The sequence below is a fragment of the Diaphorina citri genome, unplaced genomic scaffold (assembly GCF_000475195.1).
Source record: "Diaphorina citri unplaced genomic scaffold, Diaci psyllid genome assembly version 1.1 scaffold1588, whole genome shotgun sequence".
NCBI lineage: Eukaryota > Metazoa > Arthropoda > Insecta > Hemiptera > Psyllidae > Diaphorina > Diaphorina citri.
In genome coordinates this window covers 4,204-22,024 of record NW_007379014.1, presented here as the reverse complement: position 1 = coordinate 22,024, position 17,821 = coordinate 4,204, and the positions used below count along the sequence as shown (strand labels likewise).

General features: G+C 36.8%; 2 protein-coding genes across 2 annotated transcripts in view; both read left to right on the top strand.

Moving 5' to 3' along the window:
* Positions 1–17,821, top strand: part of LOC103516510 (ATP-dependent 6-phosphofructokinase-like) — a gene marked incomplete at its 3' end in the record, with an annotated part of 24,935 nt that overhangs the window by 3,172 nt on the left and 3,942 nt on the right. Inside the window, exon 2 of the mRNA XM_026828886.1 lies at positions 9,395–9,504. Within this exon, the coding sequence (XP_026684687.1) occupies positions 9,408–9,504 (97 nt within the window). The remainder of the gene's footprint in view (positions 1–9,394; positions 9,505–17,821) is intronic.
* On the top strand, positions 4,531–8,774 carry LOC103516511 (ATP-dependent 6-phosphofructokinase-like). Its single transcript, XM_008481480.1, has 4 exons — positions 4,531–4,567; positions 5,773–5,924; positions 7,412–7,601; positions 8,560–8,774. Exons 1-4 carry the CDS (start codon positions 4,531–4,533, stop codon positions 8,772–8,774), a joined length of 594 nt encoding a protein of 197 aa, XP_008479702.1.

The window sequence follows — 17,821 nt, the reverse complement described above, 5'->3', positions numbered from 1 at the left end:
TCTTAGTTATTAAACGTACTATGTTTAAAGAACTCGGGGCGGCCCTTACTTGGACAGGAAGGGCGCACGTTCCGCTCGCTCACTGGTGATGCGGTACCCTTCGACTGATGGAATTTCACCCTTTTACATCCTCCTTTTAAAAATGTTTCTTTTTTCTGGCCATAATGTTAACTTCCTTTTTATTTTCTCAGTCTTCCACTGTAGTGACTGGCTGGTGCGGGGGCCACTCAGCCTCGGAGGAAAATGAGTAGCTATGGCATATAAATGCGCATAGCGACCGGTGCCAGCATGGTAGGTAAACATTGGATTTTAGGATTATTGAGATATTGGGAAAATCCTACAATGCTGCAGTGAGCACCAAAGTTGTGACATAATAACACAAAGAAACTGCATTTACATTACATTTACATTACATTACATTTTTTTTACATTTCCCACTTTAGCTCACATCTGTTGTTCCTTTTTCTCGACCTTTTATATTTTCTGTCTTCATCTTTCTTTTTCTCCATATGGGTACCTCCAATACTGTCCAACAGTGTACATCTTGGTTAGAATGAAGAGGTTAAGGTGTGTGTGTGTGTGTGTTTTTTTTTTTATATACGAAAAAGTCTTCCTTGTACACTACGTCTCTAGCAGAAATTTTGGGGTTAGTCGCAAAAACGACTTATGGGCTATAAGAATTATATGGGTCATAAGCTTTCCAGTTCAAGTCGTTTTTGCGTCAAACCCATCAATTACTTCACTTTGATCTGTTTGTAGTTTTCCCCCCTAGCTTTCTTTCAGGTGGCAGGGATTCTCCTGGAGGAGCTCTTCGTCCTTCTTACCTGCGTGTCTGACGTCCACAAGGTCAGGTTGTCTCTCAGGAGTTGCATGATGAGTGTTGAGTCTTTGTAAGAGTCTTCATTTAAGGTATCTAACTCCGCGATGGCATCATCGAATGCCTGGCAAGAGGAGGGATACCCTCTCCAGCAGGCAGCCTGTGTAACTGTGACCAAGTTGAATCATGGCTGAGAGTATTCATAGCAATAGCAATTGGAATGCGCTACGTTATCCATAGTCTTGTGAAATACCAGGTCATCCTGTTCTATTGTCAGCGAGCACACTGACTCTATCATCCACAGATGAAGGATGCCACAATCATAGCTTTAACTCGGTTTAACTCTTCGGTTAAGCAATCTGATGGGCTGAAAATTTGAAATCAACCAATCACATTGCCTGATTAAAGGTAAAGAGTTAAACAACCAAATTTAAACTCATATTGTTGTCCTGGCTATGACTCGAATCATAAGCAATAAGCACAGTCGACAAGAATGCAAATAATTTCACCACTCGGAATACACCGGTTACCCACCAAGAGGAGGGAAAAGAAACAAGAGAAAAAATATTAGCAAAAGAAAAGAGAATGATATTTTCTATTGACACATTTTAAGTTACTAGAGTGGAAGTGGGGTGCAATAGTCCAATCAAGAGGAGGGAAAAGAAACAAGAGAAAAAATATTAGCAAAAGAAAAGAGAATGATATTTTCTATTGACACATTTTAAGTTACTAGAGAGGAAGTGGAGTGCAATAGCCCAATACTGGAGACTGGACTGCGCACACATGAATTTCGTCAGAAAAGACCCCATTTCAATGTAATGTACTAGAGTGGATTTCACCAATATTTTGTCAGCTCCTAAAAGGCCTGTTGAACTAACAGCCTGTTAAGTTCCACTTCGTTTGTATAGGCTTAACAGGGCTGTTAGGACCTAAGGCTGTGCTTATGTACCAGGTTGAGATGAGCTCGGACTAGGTCAGACAGGATAGTTTCTACAGTTTGGCATGGGAGTGGTAACTTAAAAACAAGGCAAGTTTACCAACCTTACCTTCCCCAACTCGGTACATAACCACAACCTAAAAAAAAAAGACTGGTGAAACCCCACCCTTAGTTTCTTTACTCCCCCAAAACTATTGACTATTGTTTTTCATCATATTGTTAGCACTAAGAAAATTCAACTCTGTCATTGTGATAATGTGATCTGTGTTCCGAAATACAAATCACACTATGCCACAATGCACTGTATAGTAACACAGACCGGATAGGCAATCCTAAACAACCACATGTCACAGATGTCAGAGTCGAGCATTTGATGAGTTAGTAGGTACTAAAAATAAAACTATGACTAGATTTGGTGTTAGCACACACTGATGAGTTCACACACACACGACATGGTCTACGGTTGTTAGATAGAGTCTACTATAAAATAATATTGTTATTGATTCAGGTTAGATAGGGGTACGTCATATTTGCATTGCACAAGTTCTATAAAATATTAATTTAGGTCAGCGTAGATAGTCTCTTGATCATTCGTCTCTCATTTTAATGAGCAGAAAAAGACGAGAGACATTGTCAATGTTGAATTTTCAAACTTTCAATATCAACAACGGCAAATTTTAAGGAAAGCTTTGAAGGGGGGACTTGCAGAAAAGGTAACATTCACAGAATGCTAAATCCGAGTCAAACTTAAACCGAGTTTAAACTCACTTTATGGCCCCAGAGGTTAGTTTTTTTTTACATATGAATACCTATACCTATTGTAGGTTCTCTAATTAATTAGCCTCTCTAATGTGACTCCCGCGTATTCATGCTCATATACAGGTGGTCGGATTTTTACTTTTTTTTTTGAATACTCAAACCATACCATAGATCCAGGAGGTCAATACAAGACTTTTTTACTCTATGAACATAATGCCTTAACAAATTCTCGTAGGAAGACAGTTAATCTTGAAATCAAAGCCTGTCTAGCGGCCCTGTACAACTCTGGTGTTGTGAATTTCGAGCATTCTGGCTTGAATAACATTAAATTTGCATGCCCAAAGCTCCACAGGCACGGATTTATAACACCTTTCGATCGATATCTCGGTTAGGAAGCATTTTAGGGCATATGTTCATAGAGTAAAAAAGTCTTGTATTGACCTCCTGGATCTGTGGTTTAAAAAAAAATCCGACTACCCTGTAGAGGTAATTTAACGGATTTAACCTACCTTATAATTTAGCTGTAGATATGTCTAGACCTAGACTGACCTTTCTACTAATTAGTATCATGAAAATGCCAAGCAGACCATAAAGCAAAGGGGACACAAAGTAATCCCGTTTTAGCATAGGTTAGTTTGTACAGACTAGAGACTGTGGAAACCAAAAACCCAGTTATTAAGTTTACAAACAACAATTATTTTATTTTATCAATCAACATCCAATTATAAAGAAAGATAAAACAGAAAAGTAGGAAGGATACAACTGGTTAAAAATTCTGTAAGTATTTAAAAAGTGATAGACTAATCCAACAGAGATATGTTAGTCAGAAACAGATTTTAGTTCGTGGGTTAGTGAAAAGAAAAGAACAAATGAATTTTAGGTCTTACCTACCAGATGTTGATGGTCAAATTAAATTAGATGGATTTTCTCATACCATTCCCCATATATGATGACAGAATAAATCATTCCCTTGGGTAGACAAGTGAGTGAGCTTTTTGTGTTGACAAAGGGATTATGAACGGTGGACATGGTATTGGCTTTTTTTTATCATCTTCCCTTCCTTTCTGATAGGATTAATTTGGATGTCAAGATTTTTTCAATTTATCGCTGATACAACTGGTTAAAAATTCTGTAAGTATTTAAAAAGTGATAGACTAATCCAACAGAGATATGTTAGTCAGAAACAGATTTTAGTTCATGGGTTAGTGAAAAGAAAAGAACAAATGATTTTTAGGTCTTACCTACCAGATGTTGATGGTCAAATTAAATTAGATGGATTTTCTCATACTGTTCCCCATATATGATGCAAAATAAATCATTCCCTTGGGTAGACAAGTGAGTGAGCTTTTGTGTTGACAAAGGGATTATGAACGGTGGACATGGTAAGATGGATTTTCTCATACCATTCCCCATATATGATGACAGAATAAATCATTCCCTTGGGTAGACAAGTGAGTGAGCTTTTTGTGTTGAAAAAGGGATTATGAACGGTGGACATGGTACTGGCTTTTTTTCATCATCTTCCCTTCCTTCCTGATAGGATTAATTTGGATGTCAAGATTTTTTCAATTTATCGCGAAGTTTTGCCTTCTGTACAGATACCTGGTATCTTACTACAAACGCATGTGTTGCTCACTTCTTTCTTTTTAATTATTTGAGAAGAAAAGTTTGTAAAGATTAAAAAATAAAGTTGATTTTCTTAAATAACTAATAAATTTAAGTTCAGGATAATGTTTTCTCTGCAATAATCACTAGGTTCGCGAGTTTTGCTTTTCACCAGGCTAAAGGAACTGCTTGGGAAAGCAGTAAGCATTTTGGCAAAGTTTACGTTACTCAGCGATCGTATTTTTAGATAAAAATAGCAGTTAGTTCGAAACTTGTGATTATTGAGAATAAACAAGGAAGAAACATCACGAGGAGAAAATAAAATCAGTTTAGCAACGTAAATCAGTTTAATGTTTTCTTCAAAGTACAGTGAAAGAAGAATTGCAACAAAAAATATTCTTAGCATTAAACAATGACAGCTCAAGTGAACAAGAAATCTAGCAGCACAGGTTGCTAGAGAAGATCTTGAAGCCTGGAGAAATAAAATTAATATGCTGTAAAACTTTACAAGAACGTCTTCAATACATGGAACATATTCCCACTGATGTCACCATAATAATTACTTTGCCATAAAAGGTAAAGTAATCACCAGGTTGCTAGAGAAGATCTTGAAGCCTGGAGAAATAAAATTAATATGCTGTAAAACTTTACAAGAACGTCTTCAATACATGGAACATGTTCCCACTGATGTCACCATAATAATTACTTTGCCACAAAAGGTAAAGTAATCAGACCATTAGAGTTCTTTTGTAATCTAACAAAGTATTAAGTTAAGAAACCTAATTTACAGCTCTCACTACTATAAAGGGTGTTTTTTTTTTAGAGGTTTGTTTTTCAAAATGCTATAAAAGACATACTATTTGAGGTATAGTCATGATTTTTTCTTTATTTGAAAGGTAATTGTTTGCCATTTAGTGTTTGACCTCTGAATAAAATTTTGGGTAAATGAGCGCTGCGGCTAGATCGAATGAAAGTCAGTCTAGAAAATCCAATTTTCGACCACTTTTTCCATAATTTGAAGCCGTATAAACGATGAATGATGTCTCCAAAGTTTATTTTTCATCACCATAAACTAATGATTTTACACATATCTCGAAAGAAAATCATCTAAAGGTGTCAAATCGCACAATTTTGGAGGAAAATTATGAGGGAAATTGAGCAAAATTATGTGCTAACAAAATAAAAAATTAAACCAAATGTTTGCTTTGTTCAAGCTATCGGAGGGGCCCGTATGCCCGAACTTAGTATTCACACACTAAATGGCATACTTTTAGCTTTCCAATAAACAAAACATCATGATCATACCTCATATAGTATGTCTTTTATAGCAGTTTAAAAAACAAACCTCTAAAAAAAAACACCCTATACCTTGAACATCACTTCTCCCTGATCACACAATCTGTGAATATTTTACTCAAGTATGGATCAGGCAATTATTGAATCTACATAGCTAAGCAATCAGAAAATTATCTATCATAAAAAATTGGCTGACCCCTCAGTGCCTCTGAAAGTATGATTTTAAAAGTAAGAAAATAAATATGCTTTGTAGAGGAGGCAAAAATAATCTTAGGGGAAATGAGTAGACACCTATTACCTTTAGTCTATCATCTTTAGGTACTCAATCTATTACTCATCAACCTTCTTTTATTTTCAGGAATGAACGCAGCAGTCCGAGCTTGTGTACGTATGGGTATCTACTTGGGCTGTAAGGTGTTCTTCATCAAGGAAGGATATCAAGGCATGGTGGATGGAGGAGACAACATAGTGGAAGCTAATTGGTCCTCTGTGTCTTCCATTATTCACAAGGTAGGTACTCGAATTCTTCTTCTTCCTAGCCTTTTCCCAATTAAATAGGGTCAGCATTTCTTGTCTAGGCAGCCCTGGGTAGGTACCTACTCAAATAATTGAAGGAAAAAAAAAAAGAGAGAGAGAGAGAGAGCGAGTGAGTGAGAGAAGCAAATTTGCAAGTCGGCAATCCTTTCAACTACCAGGTATTAGGTCATATCTGCCTTTACACCACATCACTTCACTTCTCCTAGTTAAATTTTCAAACAGCTCCTGAACTGTCCCCTTGGGCTGAGTGCAGCCTAACTAGCTGCCCATCCAGACACTTCTCATGCTTAATTTGAGTGTTTTACATAAAACACTTGTAACTATATTGCTTGTGACAAAGCCACTGGCTGTGCAGTAGAGGAGTAAGAGTGAAGGAAGTATTGATTCAATGAAGTAACATCAATTATTGATAATTTTCTGCAGCAGCTAATGACACACAGAGAGAGGGAAGTGGTGGGAAACGGTTCATTTGTTTCAATTGCCATAATCAGTGCCTTGTATTATGTTTAGTTATGTACTAAGACTCTCTACTACAATATGTTCAATTGTGTTGTGTACCAAGATAGCTAATGATGTTGATAGGTGTGTTAGGGACTTGTTTCAGAGTTCAGACAGTTATAATGAGGGTCACAATCGTATCTCTTCACTCCATGTGTCCATTTTATTTTTAATAGTTCTCACTTGAGAACTGCTGGAATAGTATTGATACAATACGTCCTTTTTCTTTCTTTCGAAGAAGTTTGATAAAGGGAACTGCACAGACAACGGAGGCCTTATCTTCCCGAAATAGAAGAGAGAAGGAGGACAGGATAGGAGAAAGCCAACCGTTCCGAGAACAAACCTTATCTGCTCAGGATAAAGTTCGCCCCGGGGTGGAAATCGAGAATCGAACCCGTGATCTTGCGCTTACAAGGCAAACGCGTTGCCATCCAAGCTAAATACGCTGACAAGGCTGTTGTTTTTAACGTTTCCGACAACATCAGCATCACAATCCTGTTTCTAGATCTAGGAACTTCGCCATCTAGGATCTAGGAATTTCGTCACCGCCACGGGATATGTCCTGAGGGAGGTTGGATCCAGAGTTGTGGGTTTGGAATGTTTGGATGGACAGGCGAACAAGTGCCAAACATTGTGGTTAGGACTTTGGCAGAGAGGACAGGTTCTAATAATACTTAGATATGTTTTTAAGAAATAGGAAAGTTATCTATAGGAATTGTAAATTTATATTTATGGAAAGTTTATAGGAAATTTATATATATATTAGGATCTTGTCTTGAATAACCTTGTATTTGTATTATTTGTAATATTGTTGGTGTAAAAATAAATGCCCCTGAGGAAGTACTTTGCAGTCCCAGGGGGAATAAAAGAGAGAGAGGACAGGTGTCTGTTACTGAGGGATCGAGTCTGGTTCTAAATTTTATTTTAAATAAATAAAACGATTATCTCTCTATAATTCGCAGGGTGGTACAGTGATAGGGTCAGCTCGCTGTTCGGACTTCCGAGAGAAGGCTGGCCGTCTGAAGGCTGCTAAGAACCTCATTGACAGAGGAATTACCAACCTGGTAGTCATTGGAGGAGATGGTTCCCTGACTGGAGCCAATCTGTTTCGGCAAGAGTGGCCCGAACTACTGGACCAGCTTTTGAAAGATGGTGAGTTGAATAAAGCCTAGCTACTCCAGATAGTAACAAGATAAATAAGTACATATAAGTATAGTGTTTTATTTAGATTTTAGACTATCGAGGTAGGATAGGTAGGCAGTCCAAGCAAGCACTCGAAAGTCCAAGCTGTGTCCACACATAGATCTTATTTAATCCAGCGCATACAAAAACACCTATTATATTAATTAAATAACCCAAATATTGGTAGGTAACTAATTGACAAACTCATTTCTCAGAAAGTTTTTAATTACATATGTACTTCTTTTTATAATGGGATGTTATGTACTGCCTAGGCAAAGAGGCAAAGAGTACACTAATGAACCTATCTAATGATTGAAAAAACCCCTACGTATTGATTTTCTGTATGTATTTTGTTTGATCAATTACAATAAACTCGACAAGGCATGAAACGAGGCAGTTTGAAGTGTTTACTGTACTCTTGATTTTGACACATTGGAATGTTATCAGTACACATTCAAACACTAACCTACTCTACCTTCCTCTGTTTAAACCCTGAAATGTGGGTGTGAAACTCCATTTTTTAGGATTTATTAGGAGGCACCCCTTTCAACTACCAAGTACCTTTCAACTACCAAGGCTTCCTTTAAAATTCATGGCACTAAAACACTCTCCCTGCCAAAAGGATAAGGAAATTTGTGTGATAATAATCACTCTAGATTTGTACTTCATAGCACAACTCATTTCTGCTGGGGCAAAAGGGAGTTTTCTCCGGGGGTAAAGGAATTTTTCAGTCCTATTCTAGCAGGATGAGCGAAGTTTATTCTATTGTTTGACACAGCACCTAAGTCCTAAGTGGGAAGTATTGTGTCTCTTATCGCCCATCTGATGAGGGACATACTACGACATAGACCACATGAGTCTAATGTAGCAATTGTTTCATTACTATGAGATAAAAACAGCGGTGAAACACATCTCGTTTTCATTCCAGGTTCTATCACGAAGGACCAGCGCGAGAAGTACTGTCACCTGCACATCGCAGGGCTGGTCGGTTCTATAGACAACGACTTCTGCGGTACCGACATGACCATAGGCACGGACTCGGCCCTGCACAGAATTATCGAGGCCATTGACGCTATTGTGTCCACGGCCTACTCGCATCAGCGTACCTTCATTATGGAGGTCATGGGAAGACTGAAAGTGTAAAATGCAAAGTTCAATTTTTTTTTTTTTTTTTTTTTATGGAATGCGGCTAGGTCTTAGAGCTCAATTTACCTACAGTCAGACTAGTATTATTATGTCAAATTCTTCTACACCTAGTCATCTTTATCTACCCGACTTATCTGCCAAGTACATGAGTAATTAATATTACTCGGATCTATACTTGGAAAAATTGTTTCAACTTTCTTCTTCCATATTATTATTTTAATATTAATTCATGATCATCCTCCTTTCATAGGTACATAATATGTATTTAAGAAAACCAGTTTTATTTGGATGAAGTTGAAACATGTTTATCACATCAAATCTGTATTATGTGTAATTAATGAGCTGATTTTATTTGTTGAATTAACTGGAACTTATGTAGCGTGATGTGTACTCTCATTATTTATTGTAATTTTTTGAACTCAGTAGAGCTTGTATGGTGGAATTGTACTTTAGTACCATTAATCTCTCTCTCTCTCATTTTTTTTTATTAAGATCTCTTTCACCCCATCCCCTTCTCTACCTTTAACTTTTCTCTCTCTCCTTTTTTCTCAAGATAAAATATGATGAATTCATGATACAATAGGTAGTTGGAAAAATAATCTCATGTTTCTTCACAGAAAAGTCATCAACATGGACGAGGAAACAACAGAACCCAAGACTCAATTCATAGGGCAGGGGTCACACAAAGGCAAAGGTCTAGCTGTGTTCACCAGTGGAGGAGACTCCCCTAAAAGAATGAGGTTCGTTCTCGGAACGGCTGACTTTCTCCTATTCTGTCTTCCTTCTCTCTTCAATTTCGGGACGATAAGACCCTATTAGTTACAGTTCCCTCTATCAAACCTCTTTAAAAAATTCTCATTTTGCTTCTTCTTTTTTCAACAATTTATTGGTACTTAATTGAATAAATCATATTACAAAACAATCAATCTTCTTTCAATCTATTAAACCGGACACGCTTCTGTGACGTATCCCAGGTATTTGTCCGTGGTTGCAGCCTTGTGTTGTGAAGCTGACTACGTTTTCGTACCCGAGAGTCCCCCGCCCGTAGATTGGCCCACCAAGTTGTGCAATAAAATCATCGAGGCAAGAGACAAGAAACCCTAGTTGTATTCGATCATGTGAAATAAAAAAAGTCAGTTATGAGACGAATTCTCTTTGGATTCCATAGAGAATTCGTCTCATAACTAGTTTGGACGAAATGGCGCCACCATACTTGCTGCCACGAGCGTTTACGTACTGTTTCCACTTTCGGGGATTTTGTCCTTTCTCCGGGGATTTTCGAGTTGTGTGTGGGATACAACAGGAATTAAGGGAGGATATTAGGATATTTACAACTAGATGAGGGATTTTTAAGCGAGTGGAAACACTGTGGGTAAACATGATCGAGCTTGGCAGCCAGGGTGTTACATACATACATATCCTGTATCGTTCCATTTATTCAACGATGGAACAGTACAGCCAGGGTGTTGAAGAAGAAATAATTTCGGCCATATTGACTGAGTTTTATTTCACATAATGGAATACAACTCCCGTGTTGTGTTGTCTGTGTGCGCTCGCCGTGTTACATAACAGCCGCGTGTGGGAAAGCAACGCATGGTTTTGCGAGTCGCACATTGCAATGTGCGAAAATAGACGCATAGTAGTTTTTTTTTTTTTTTCTCCCGCCTATTTTGATGAGAGACATTTCTGTATTTATTTAGACGCTTGGCGCACAAGAGATCAAGAAGAGACCGCCTTAAGATAATACGTATTAGACTCTTTATTGGTTACAATTTATAATTCAATGTACCCAAATATAAGAAATTACAAACAAAGGACGAAATAAAATTATTTTCTTGGGCAATCTCTGTTTCTCTACCTTTCAACCCTGACATACCACAATTTACGTCTGGGCATGCTACAACACAGACCACACGAGTCTAACATAGCAGTTTTGTTTTTTGAGAAACAAGGAGATAAAGTTTGGAAATACAACCGACCTCCAATTTACGATTGGGGATTGAGCATGCTACTACACAGACCACACGAGTCATATAGCAGTTTTTTTTTTTTTTTTTTAAAAAAAAGAACCACTCCTTCAAATCATCGTTGCTTCCTCTCAACGCATAGAAATAAGAGCTTTCTGTTTGTGTCCCTTTGAGCGCGATTTGAACTATCAGTGCATAAAACAGATTTCCTTTTCAAAGGTTTCTAATGTTTTTCGACTATTTTATTTTTGTTTCTACGTTTTTGTTTCTACTTTCTTTTGTTTCCACCTTGTGTGAGAGTGACTAACAAATTCCAATAACGCACACGAGACAAAATATTTCCAAAGATCGAGTGACCAATTTAGAGGAAAACAAGTCGATATCACTCGGTTAATTAGACTTACTTTATCGTGAAGAATTAGAGCGAGGTTTACCAAATCAGAATTGAAATCAATCTAGGATTGAGCTATACTTAATATTAATACCCAGTTCAATCCAGAATTGAAGCCAACTTCGACTTGCTAAAACACTGTCTTAGACACTCGCCGCTGGAAATTCAAGATAATTTTAGGTAATCAGCCGCGGGAGAGAGAGAGGAAAAAAAACTGATTGATTCTGACGTGACTTTGTGAAGGTTCATCTTGAAAAGAAGAACACTAGTAACTTTAACTTAGCAAGAGTAAAAGTTACTTGTGTTCTTCTGTGAAGAGTAAAAGTTACTTGTGTTCGAGACCTTTCCTCTTCCTGGAGTCCTGGACTTTTAGCGGAGTGTCCACGATAAAGTAAGTCTATTTAATCTACCGACCGCCTAAATAAACTCTCAACACTGTGTAAGATTCACCACTTGGTTGTATGTCACTCTCGTCCAGGTACCTTGCCTTGGTTACAGCATTGGCTAGTGAGGCAGATTACGTCTTTATTCCAGAGATGCCTCCCCCTCTAGACTGGCCTTCCAGGATCTGCAAGAAATTAGAACAGGCAAGCCTCTCTGAACTCTCTTCTTCTCTCTGTAGTATGTCTGTCTGTAACTATTCATTCATGTTTTCATACTCGTACCATATACCATAATTTTCATACCATATACCATAATCGGACTTATAAAGTCATCGATCATATTTACATTTCGCTCTTTGTGAAATATAAATCGATCATTTACTCGTCGACCATTTACATTTGCAAATCCATTTATATTTCACTCTTTATGAAATATAAATCGATTACTTTTGTGAATCGATCATTTACATTTGCAAATCCATTTACATTCTCTTTGTGAAATATAAATCGATTACATTTGTGAATCGATCATTTACATTTGCAAATCCATTTACATTTCACATCATTTACATTTGCACATCCATTTACATTTCACTCGTGATTCAGGGGGCCTGGTGAATGAAAGCAAATTTTGTAAACTATTCCAACACTGTAGACCTTCGTTGTTTGTATTTTGTAGAATGCCTATGTTTTGTAATTTGTATAGCAACCTCTATAGCTTATCTCCGTACACAAAAAGCCCAATCTGAGGCTTAGGTGTAGGGACAAATAGCCCCAAAATTTGGGTTAAGCTTATCCGCTCAGTGCGTATCGCAATAAGTATTCTTAGCTCGTTTTGAACTAAAATAGAAAAATGAGGATAAAAAATAGAGAGGAGCGGACTTGGAAATTAATTGGGATGATACCTATTTAAATTATGTGTAAGACCTTGTTTAGACTGCGGGAGTAAATGGACCACTCGTCGACCATTTACATTTGCAAATCCATTTACATTTCACTCTTTGTGAAATATAAATCGATTACATTTGTGAATCGATCATTTACATTTGCAAATCCATTTACATTTCACTCTTTGTGAAATATAAATCGATTACATTTGTAAATCGATCATTTACATTTGCAAATCCATTTACATTTCACATCATTTACATTTGCACATCCATTTACATTTCACTCGTAATTCTGGGGGCCTGGTGAATGAAAGCAAATTTTGTAAACTATTCCAACACTGTAGACTTTCGTTGTTTGTATTTTGTAGAATGCCTATGTTTTGTAATTTGTATAGCAACCTCTACAATACAGCTAAACTCCGTACACAAAAAGCCTAATCTGAGGCTTAGATAGGGACAAACAGCCCCAAAAGTTAGGTTGAGTTTATACGCTCAGTTTATACTCATTTGCACATCCATTTACATTTCACTCGTAATTCTGGGGGCCTGGTGAATGAAAGCAAATTTTGTAAACTATTCCAACACTGTAGACCTTCGTTGTTTGTATTGTGTAGAGTGCCTTGTTTTTGTAATTTGTATAGCTATCTCTACAATACAGCTAAACTCCGTACACAAAGCCTAATCTGAGGCTTAGGTGTAGGGGCAAACAGCCCCAAAAGTTAGGTTAATATACGCTCAGTGCGTATAGCGATAAGTTAGTATTCTCAGCTCGTTTTGAACTGAAAAAAAAAAAGAGGATGAAAAATAGAGAAGAGCAGACTTGGAAATTATTGGGATGATACCTATGTAAATTATGTGTAAGACCTTGTTTAGACTGCGGAAGTAAATGGACCTTTCAGTCTCATTCTGACAGGATAAACAAGGTACATTCTATTGTCTATTGGTCTACTCTATTTTACTCTCATAATTAAGGGTGTTTATCCCATGACTTTTTTTCCTAAGAAGGTTTTCTTCTGCAAAATTGTACTACATGAATGCCACGACCCAGCCCTAGCCTAAATCCTGGAAACTTAGCTTTCACCTTCTACTCCTTCTAGGTATCTGTAACATAACATACATAGTAGCTTGCTTTAATAATATAAAAATTGATGCTTTTGTAGTGTTTTAGTTTGGCTACCATATGATTTTTCATCTGCCTTGAGCAAGTTTCTTTCCTCTTTTCTAATTTATCTTTTGTTGTTTGCTTTGTCCTGTGAGCTCTGAGTGAAAGCTTGCCCTGTTTTGCGAAATTTTGATTCCTGCAAGGCTTTCAATTAAATGGACCTTTCAGTCTCATTCTGGCAGGATAAACAAGGTATATTCTATTCTACTCTTGTAAGGGTGTTTATCCCACTACTTTTTCTCCTAAAAAGATTTTCTTCGGCAAAATTGTACTACAATACTATATGAATTCCACCCAGCCCTAGCCTAAATCCTGGAAACTTAGCTTTCGCCTTCTAGGTCTCTGTATCATAACATACATAGTAGCTTGCTTTAATATTATAAAAACTGTTGCTTTTGTAGTGTTTTAGTTTGGCTACCATATGATTTTTCATCTGCCTTGAGCAAGTTTCTTTCCTCTTTTCTAATTTATCTTTTGTTGTTTGCTTTGTCCTGTGAGCTCTGAGTGAAAGCTTGCCCCTGTTTTGCGAAATTTTGATTCCTGCAAGGCTTTCAAATTTATTTGTTGTAATTTTGTAATGTTTTGATGTGAGAAAGTTATTTTTCCGCTTAAATTGAATTAACCACCTTATTTTTCTAACCAGAAGGATCTGAGTTCAACCCCAACCCCAGAGTGTTATTTGCAGACTTGTTGTTGGTTCATTTTTGACGTTTTGCAATTTATTATTTCTACTTGTTTTTACTCCGAGGGCTTTCAAAAGCTGCAAAAAGTAATATTATTATTTCTACTTGTTTTTACTCCGAGGGCTTTCAAAAGCTGCAAAAAGTAATACTTGCATCTATTCTATTTCATTAATTTCAAAATGACTGACTTGGACATGTTCCAAGCCCATAATAGGTTTCAAATATGTACAGGTGTTAATGTACGTATTTACATAGTATTCAATTTGTAGGCGGACACAACCAAGTGAGCATAGGTTATTTGTTTATGCATCACATGACTTTATCACCATTTGTTCACAGCTTCACATAATAATCAAATATTTATAAATAGTAGGTACATATGTTAACATGTAGCTAGGTAAGTTATATGGGTCATTGCGAACACAATTTAGTATACGTAATCGGGAGTTATAGCGGAACATACAGACATCCAAACCAAATGCAAAACGGTCGAGTTAAAACATAGACCTTCACTTCGTTCGGTCAACTATATTTTTGTTCTGCAGTCCTCTTTGTTCTTAAGCTCTTTTCCAATTTTAAAACTTCACTTCCAGCTTCAATTCCAAAAACATTTCAATATTTCTACTTACACATCGTCAAACATTTCAATATTTCCACTTGTATCTTGTCAAACAATTCAATATTTCTACTTGTATCTTGTCAAACAATTCAATATACGTATTTCTACTTGTATCTTGTCAAACAATTTAATATTTCCACTTGTATCTAGTGAAACAATTCAATATTTCTACTTATATCTTGTCAAACATTTCAATACTTCCACTTGTATCTTGTCAAACAATTCAATATTTCTACTTGTATCTTGTCAAGCAATTCAGTATTTCTATTTTTATCTCGTCAAACATTTCAATATTTCTATTTGTATCTCGTCAAACAATTCAATATTAAATTTCTACTTCGGCCATGCCTTTTCTACAAGTTTGGCCATGCCTCGGGATGAACAATTCAATATTTCTACTTGTATCTTGTCAAGCAATTCAGTATTTCTATTTTTATCTCGTCAAACATTTCAATATTTCTATTTGTACCTCGTCAAACAATTCAATATTAAATTTCTACTTCGGCCATGCCTTTTCTACAAGTTTGGCCATGCCTCGGGATCAACTAGCGGGATTACGGAGCGAAGCGACGGAATTCAGCTAGTAATAATATAAGCATCACACAACACGACACAGTTTTAAGCATTTCCTAAAGTCCTGTGCGGTACCCCTTTATCTTTTGAATGCAGGGTTTATATGCTTTTCCCGGAATGAAATTCCATGACTATTTTATGACTTTTCCAGACGATTTCCAGAAAATTAGGGGGCGGAGGTACTTAAAAAACAGTAAGATTACCCCTAAATAAAATATGCAATATGCAGAACGTCAAGTAATAGGGGAATCGTTTTTCGGAAAAACATGATATTTAATTTGAACAATTTTTATTTTTGACTGGATGACAAAGTCACATTGCAGTACTGATGTTAGAAGGAAAGTTGACATAGTACAGAAAATAAACATAAATGAATAAAAACATAGGAAAGTTGAAAAAAAAAGTGGACAATAAAGTTTTCCTCAAAGGTAGGGTATTGCATCAACAAGACATTATGACAGGAAGTATCGAAACTACCAAAGCAATCAGAATTGATGGCGGATTCCATTCACTAGTAAAAATAGTCCCACTTAATCTAAGTATTCTCTCATTGGCTAGGGAAGTAAGCATTGCTTCCCATTTAGTTACAAGCCCCATTCAGTTGTTACCCAAGTTCCCATTCACTTCCAACATAATCCCTCCTATTTAGTTACTACTAAGTAAAACAGTACATAGCACAGAATAGGTACGAGCTTTAACTATTAAATTAAACCTAAAGAGCATTAGAAATAAGATCTAGTGATGGGTAATTTCTTATCAGTGATGGGCAATTTCTTCTCCTCTAAAAAATAACTTTTTATTACTATTGTAATAATAAAGGAAGGACGGACTAAAAACCCATCACTAGGTTCTCAAGAACCTAAAAGAAGGTGACACCTAAAAGAAAATATTACCGAGTTTAATTTAATTAATTATAAAAATTAATTAATAGGTAGTCTAAGAGGCAGTGGCGTGTGCAGCATGAAATCTGGCGGAGTCCAAATTTTCAGGGTCTGCCCCACAGTAAAGGACTTGGTTCCGTTTCCGAAAGGAAAATGCAACTTTGCTTGATTGAAGACCCGGTAACTTTGTGAAGGTCCATTTTAACTGTTGGGCTGTATTGAAAACGACTTTCTTTGTGAAGGTCCATTTTAACTGTTGGGCTGTATTGAAAACGACTTTCTTTGTGAAGGTCCATTTTAACTGTTGGGCTGTATTGAAAACGACTTTCTTTGTGAAGGTCCATTTCAACTGTTGGGCTGTATTGGAAACGACCTTCTTTGTGAAGGTCCATTTTAACTGTTGGGCTGTATTGAAAACGACTTTCTTTGTGAAGGTCCATTTCAACTGTTGGGTTGTATTGAAAACGACTTCCTATTACTTTGTGTGAAGTAGTATTCGTTTTCATCTCTGGAATAAAGACGTAATCTGCCTCACTAGCCAATGCTGTAACCAAGGCAAGGTACCTGGACGAAGTCTAGAGGGGGAGGCATCTCTGGAATAAAGACGTAATCTGCCTCACTAGCCAATGCTGTAACCAAGGCAAGGTACCTGGACGAGAGTGACATACAACCAAGTGGTGAATCTTACACAGTGTTGAGAGTTTATTTAGGCGGTCGGTAGATTAAATAGACTTACTTTATCGTGGACACTCCGCTAAAAGTCCAGGACTCCAGGAAGAGGAAAGGTCTCGAACACAAGTAACTTTTACTCTTCACAGAAGAACACAAGTAACTTTTACTCTTGCTAAGTTAAAGTTACTAGTGTTCTTCTTTTCAAGATGAACCTTCACAAAGTCACGTCAGAATCAATCAGTTTTTTTTCCTCTCTCTCTCCCGCGGCTGATTACCTAAAATTATCTTGAATTTCCAGCGGCGAGTGTCTAAGACAGTGTTTTAGCAAGTCGAAGTTGGCTTCAATTCTGGATTGAACTGGGTATTAAAATTAAGTATAGCTCAATCCTAGATTGATTTCAATTCTGATTTGGTAAATCTCGCTCTAATTCTTCACGATAAAGTAAGTCTAATTAACCGAGTGATATCGACTTGTTTTCCTCTAAATTGGTCACTCGATCTTTGGAAATATTTTGTCTCGTGTGCGTTATTGGAATTTGTTAGTCACTCTCACACAAGGTGGAAACAAAAGAAAGTAGAAACAAAAACGTAGAAACAAAAATAAAATAGTCGAAAAACATTAGAAACCTTTGAAAAGGAAATCTGTTTTATGCACTGATAGTTCAAATCGCGCTCAAAGGGACACAAACAGAAAGCTCTTATTTCTATGCGTTGAGAGGAAGCAACGATGATTTGAAGGAGTGGTTCTTTTTTTTAAAAAAAAAAAAAAAAAAATGCTATATTACTCGGGGGGTCTGGGTAGTAGCATGCTCAATCCCCAATC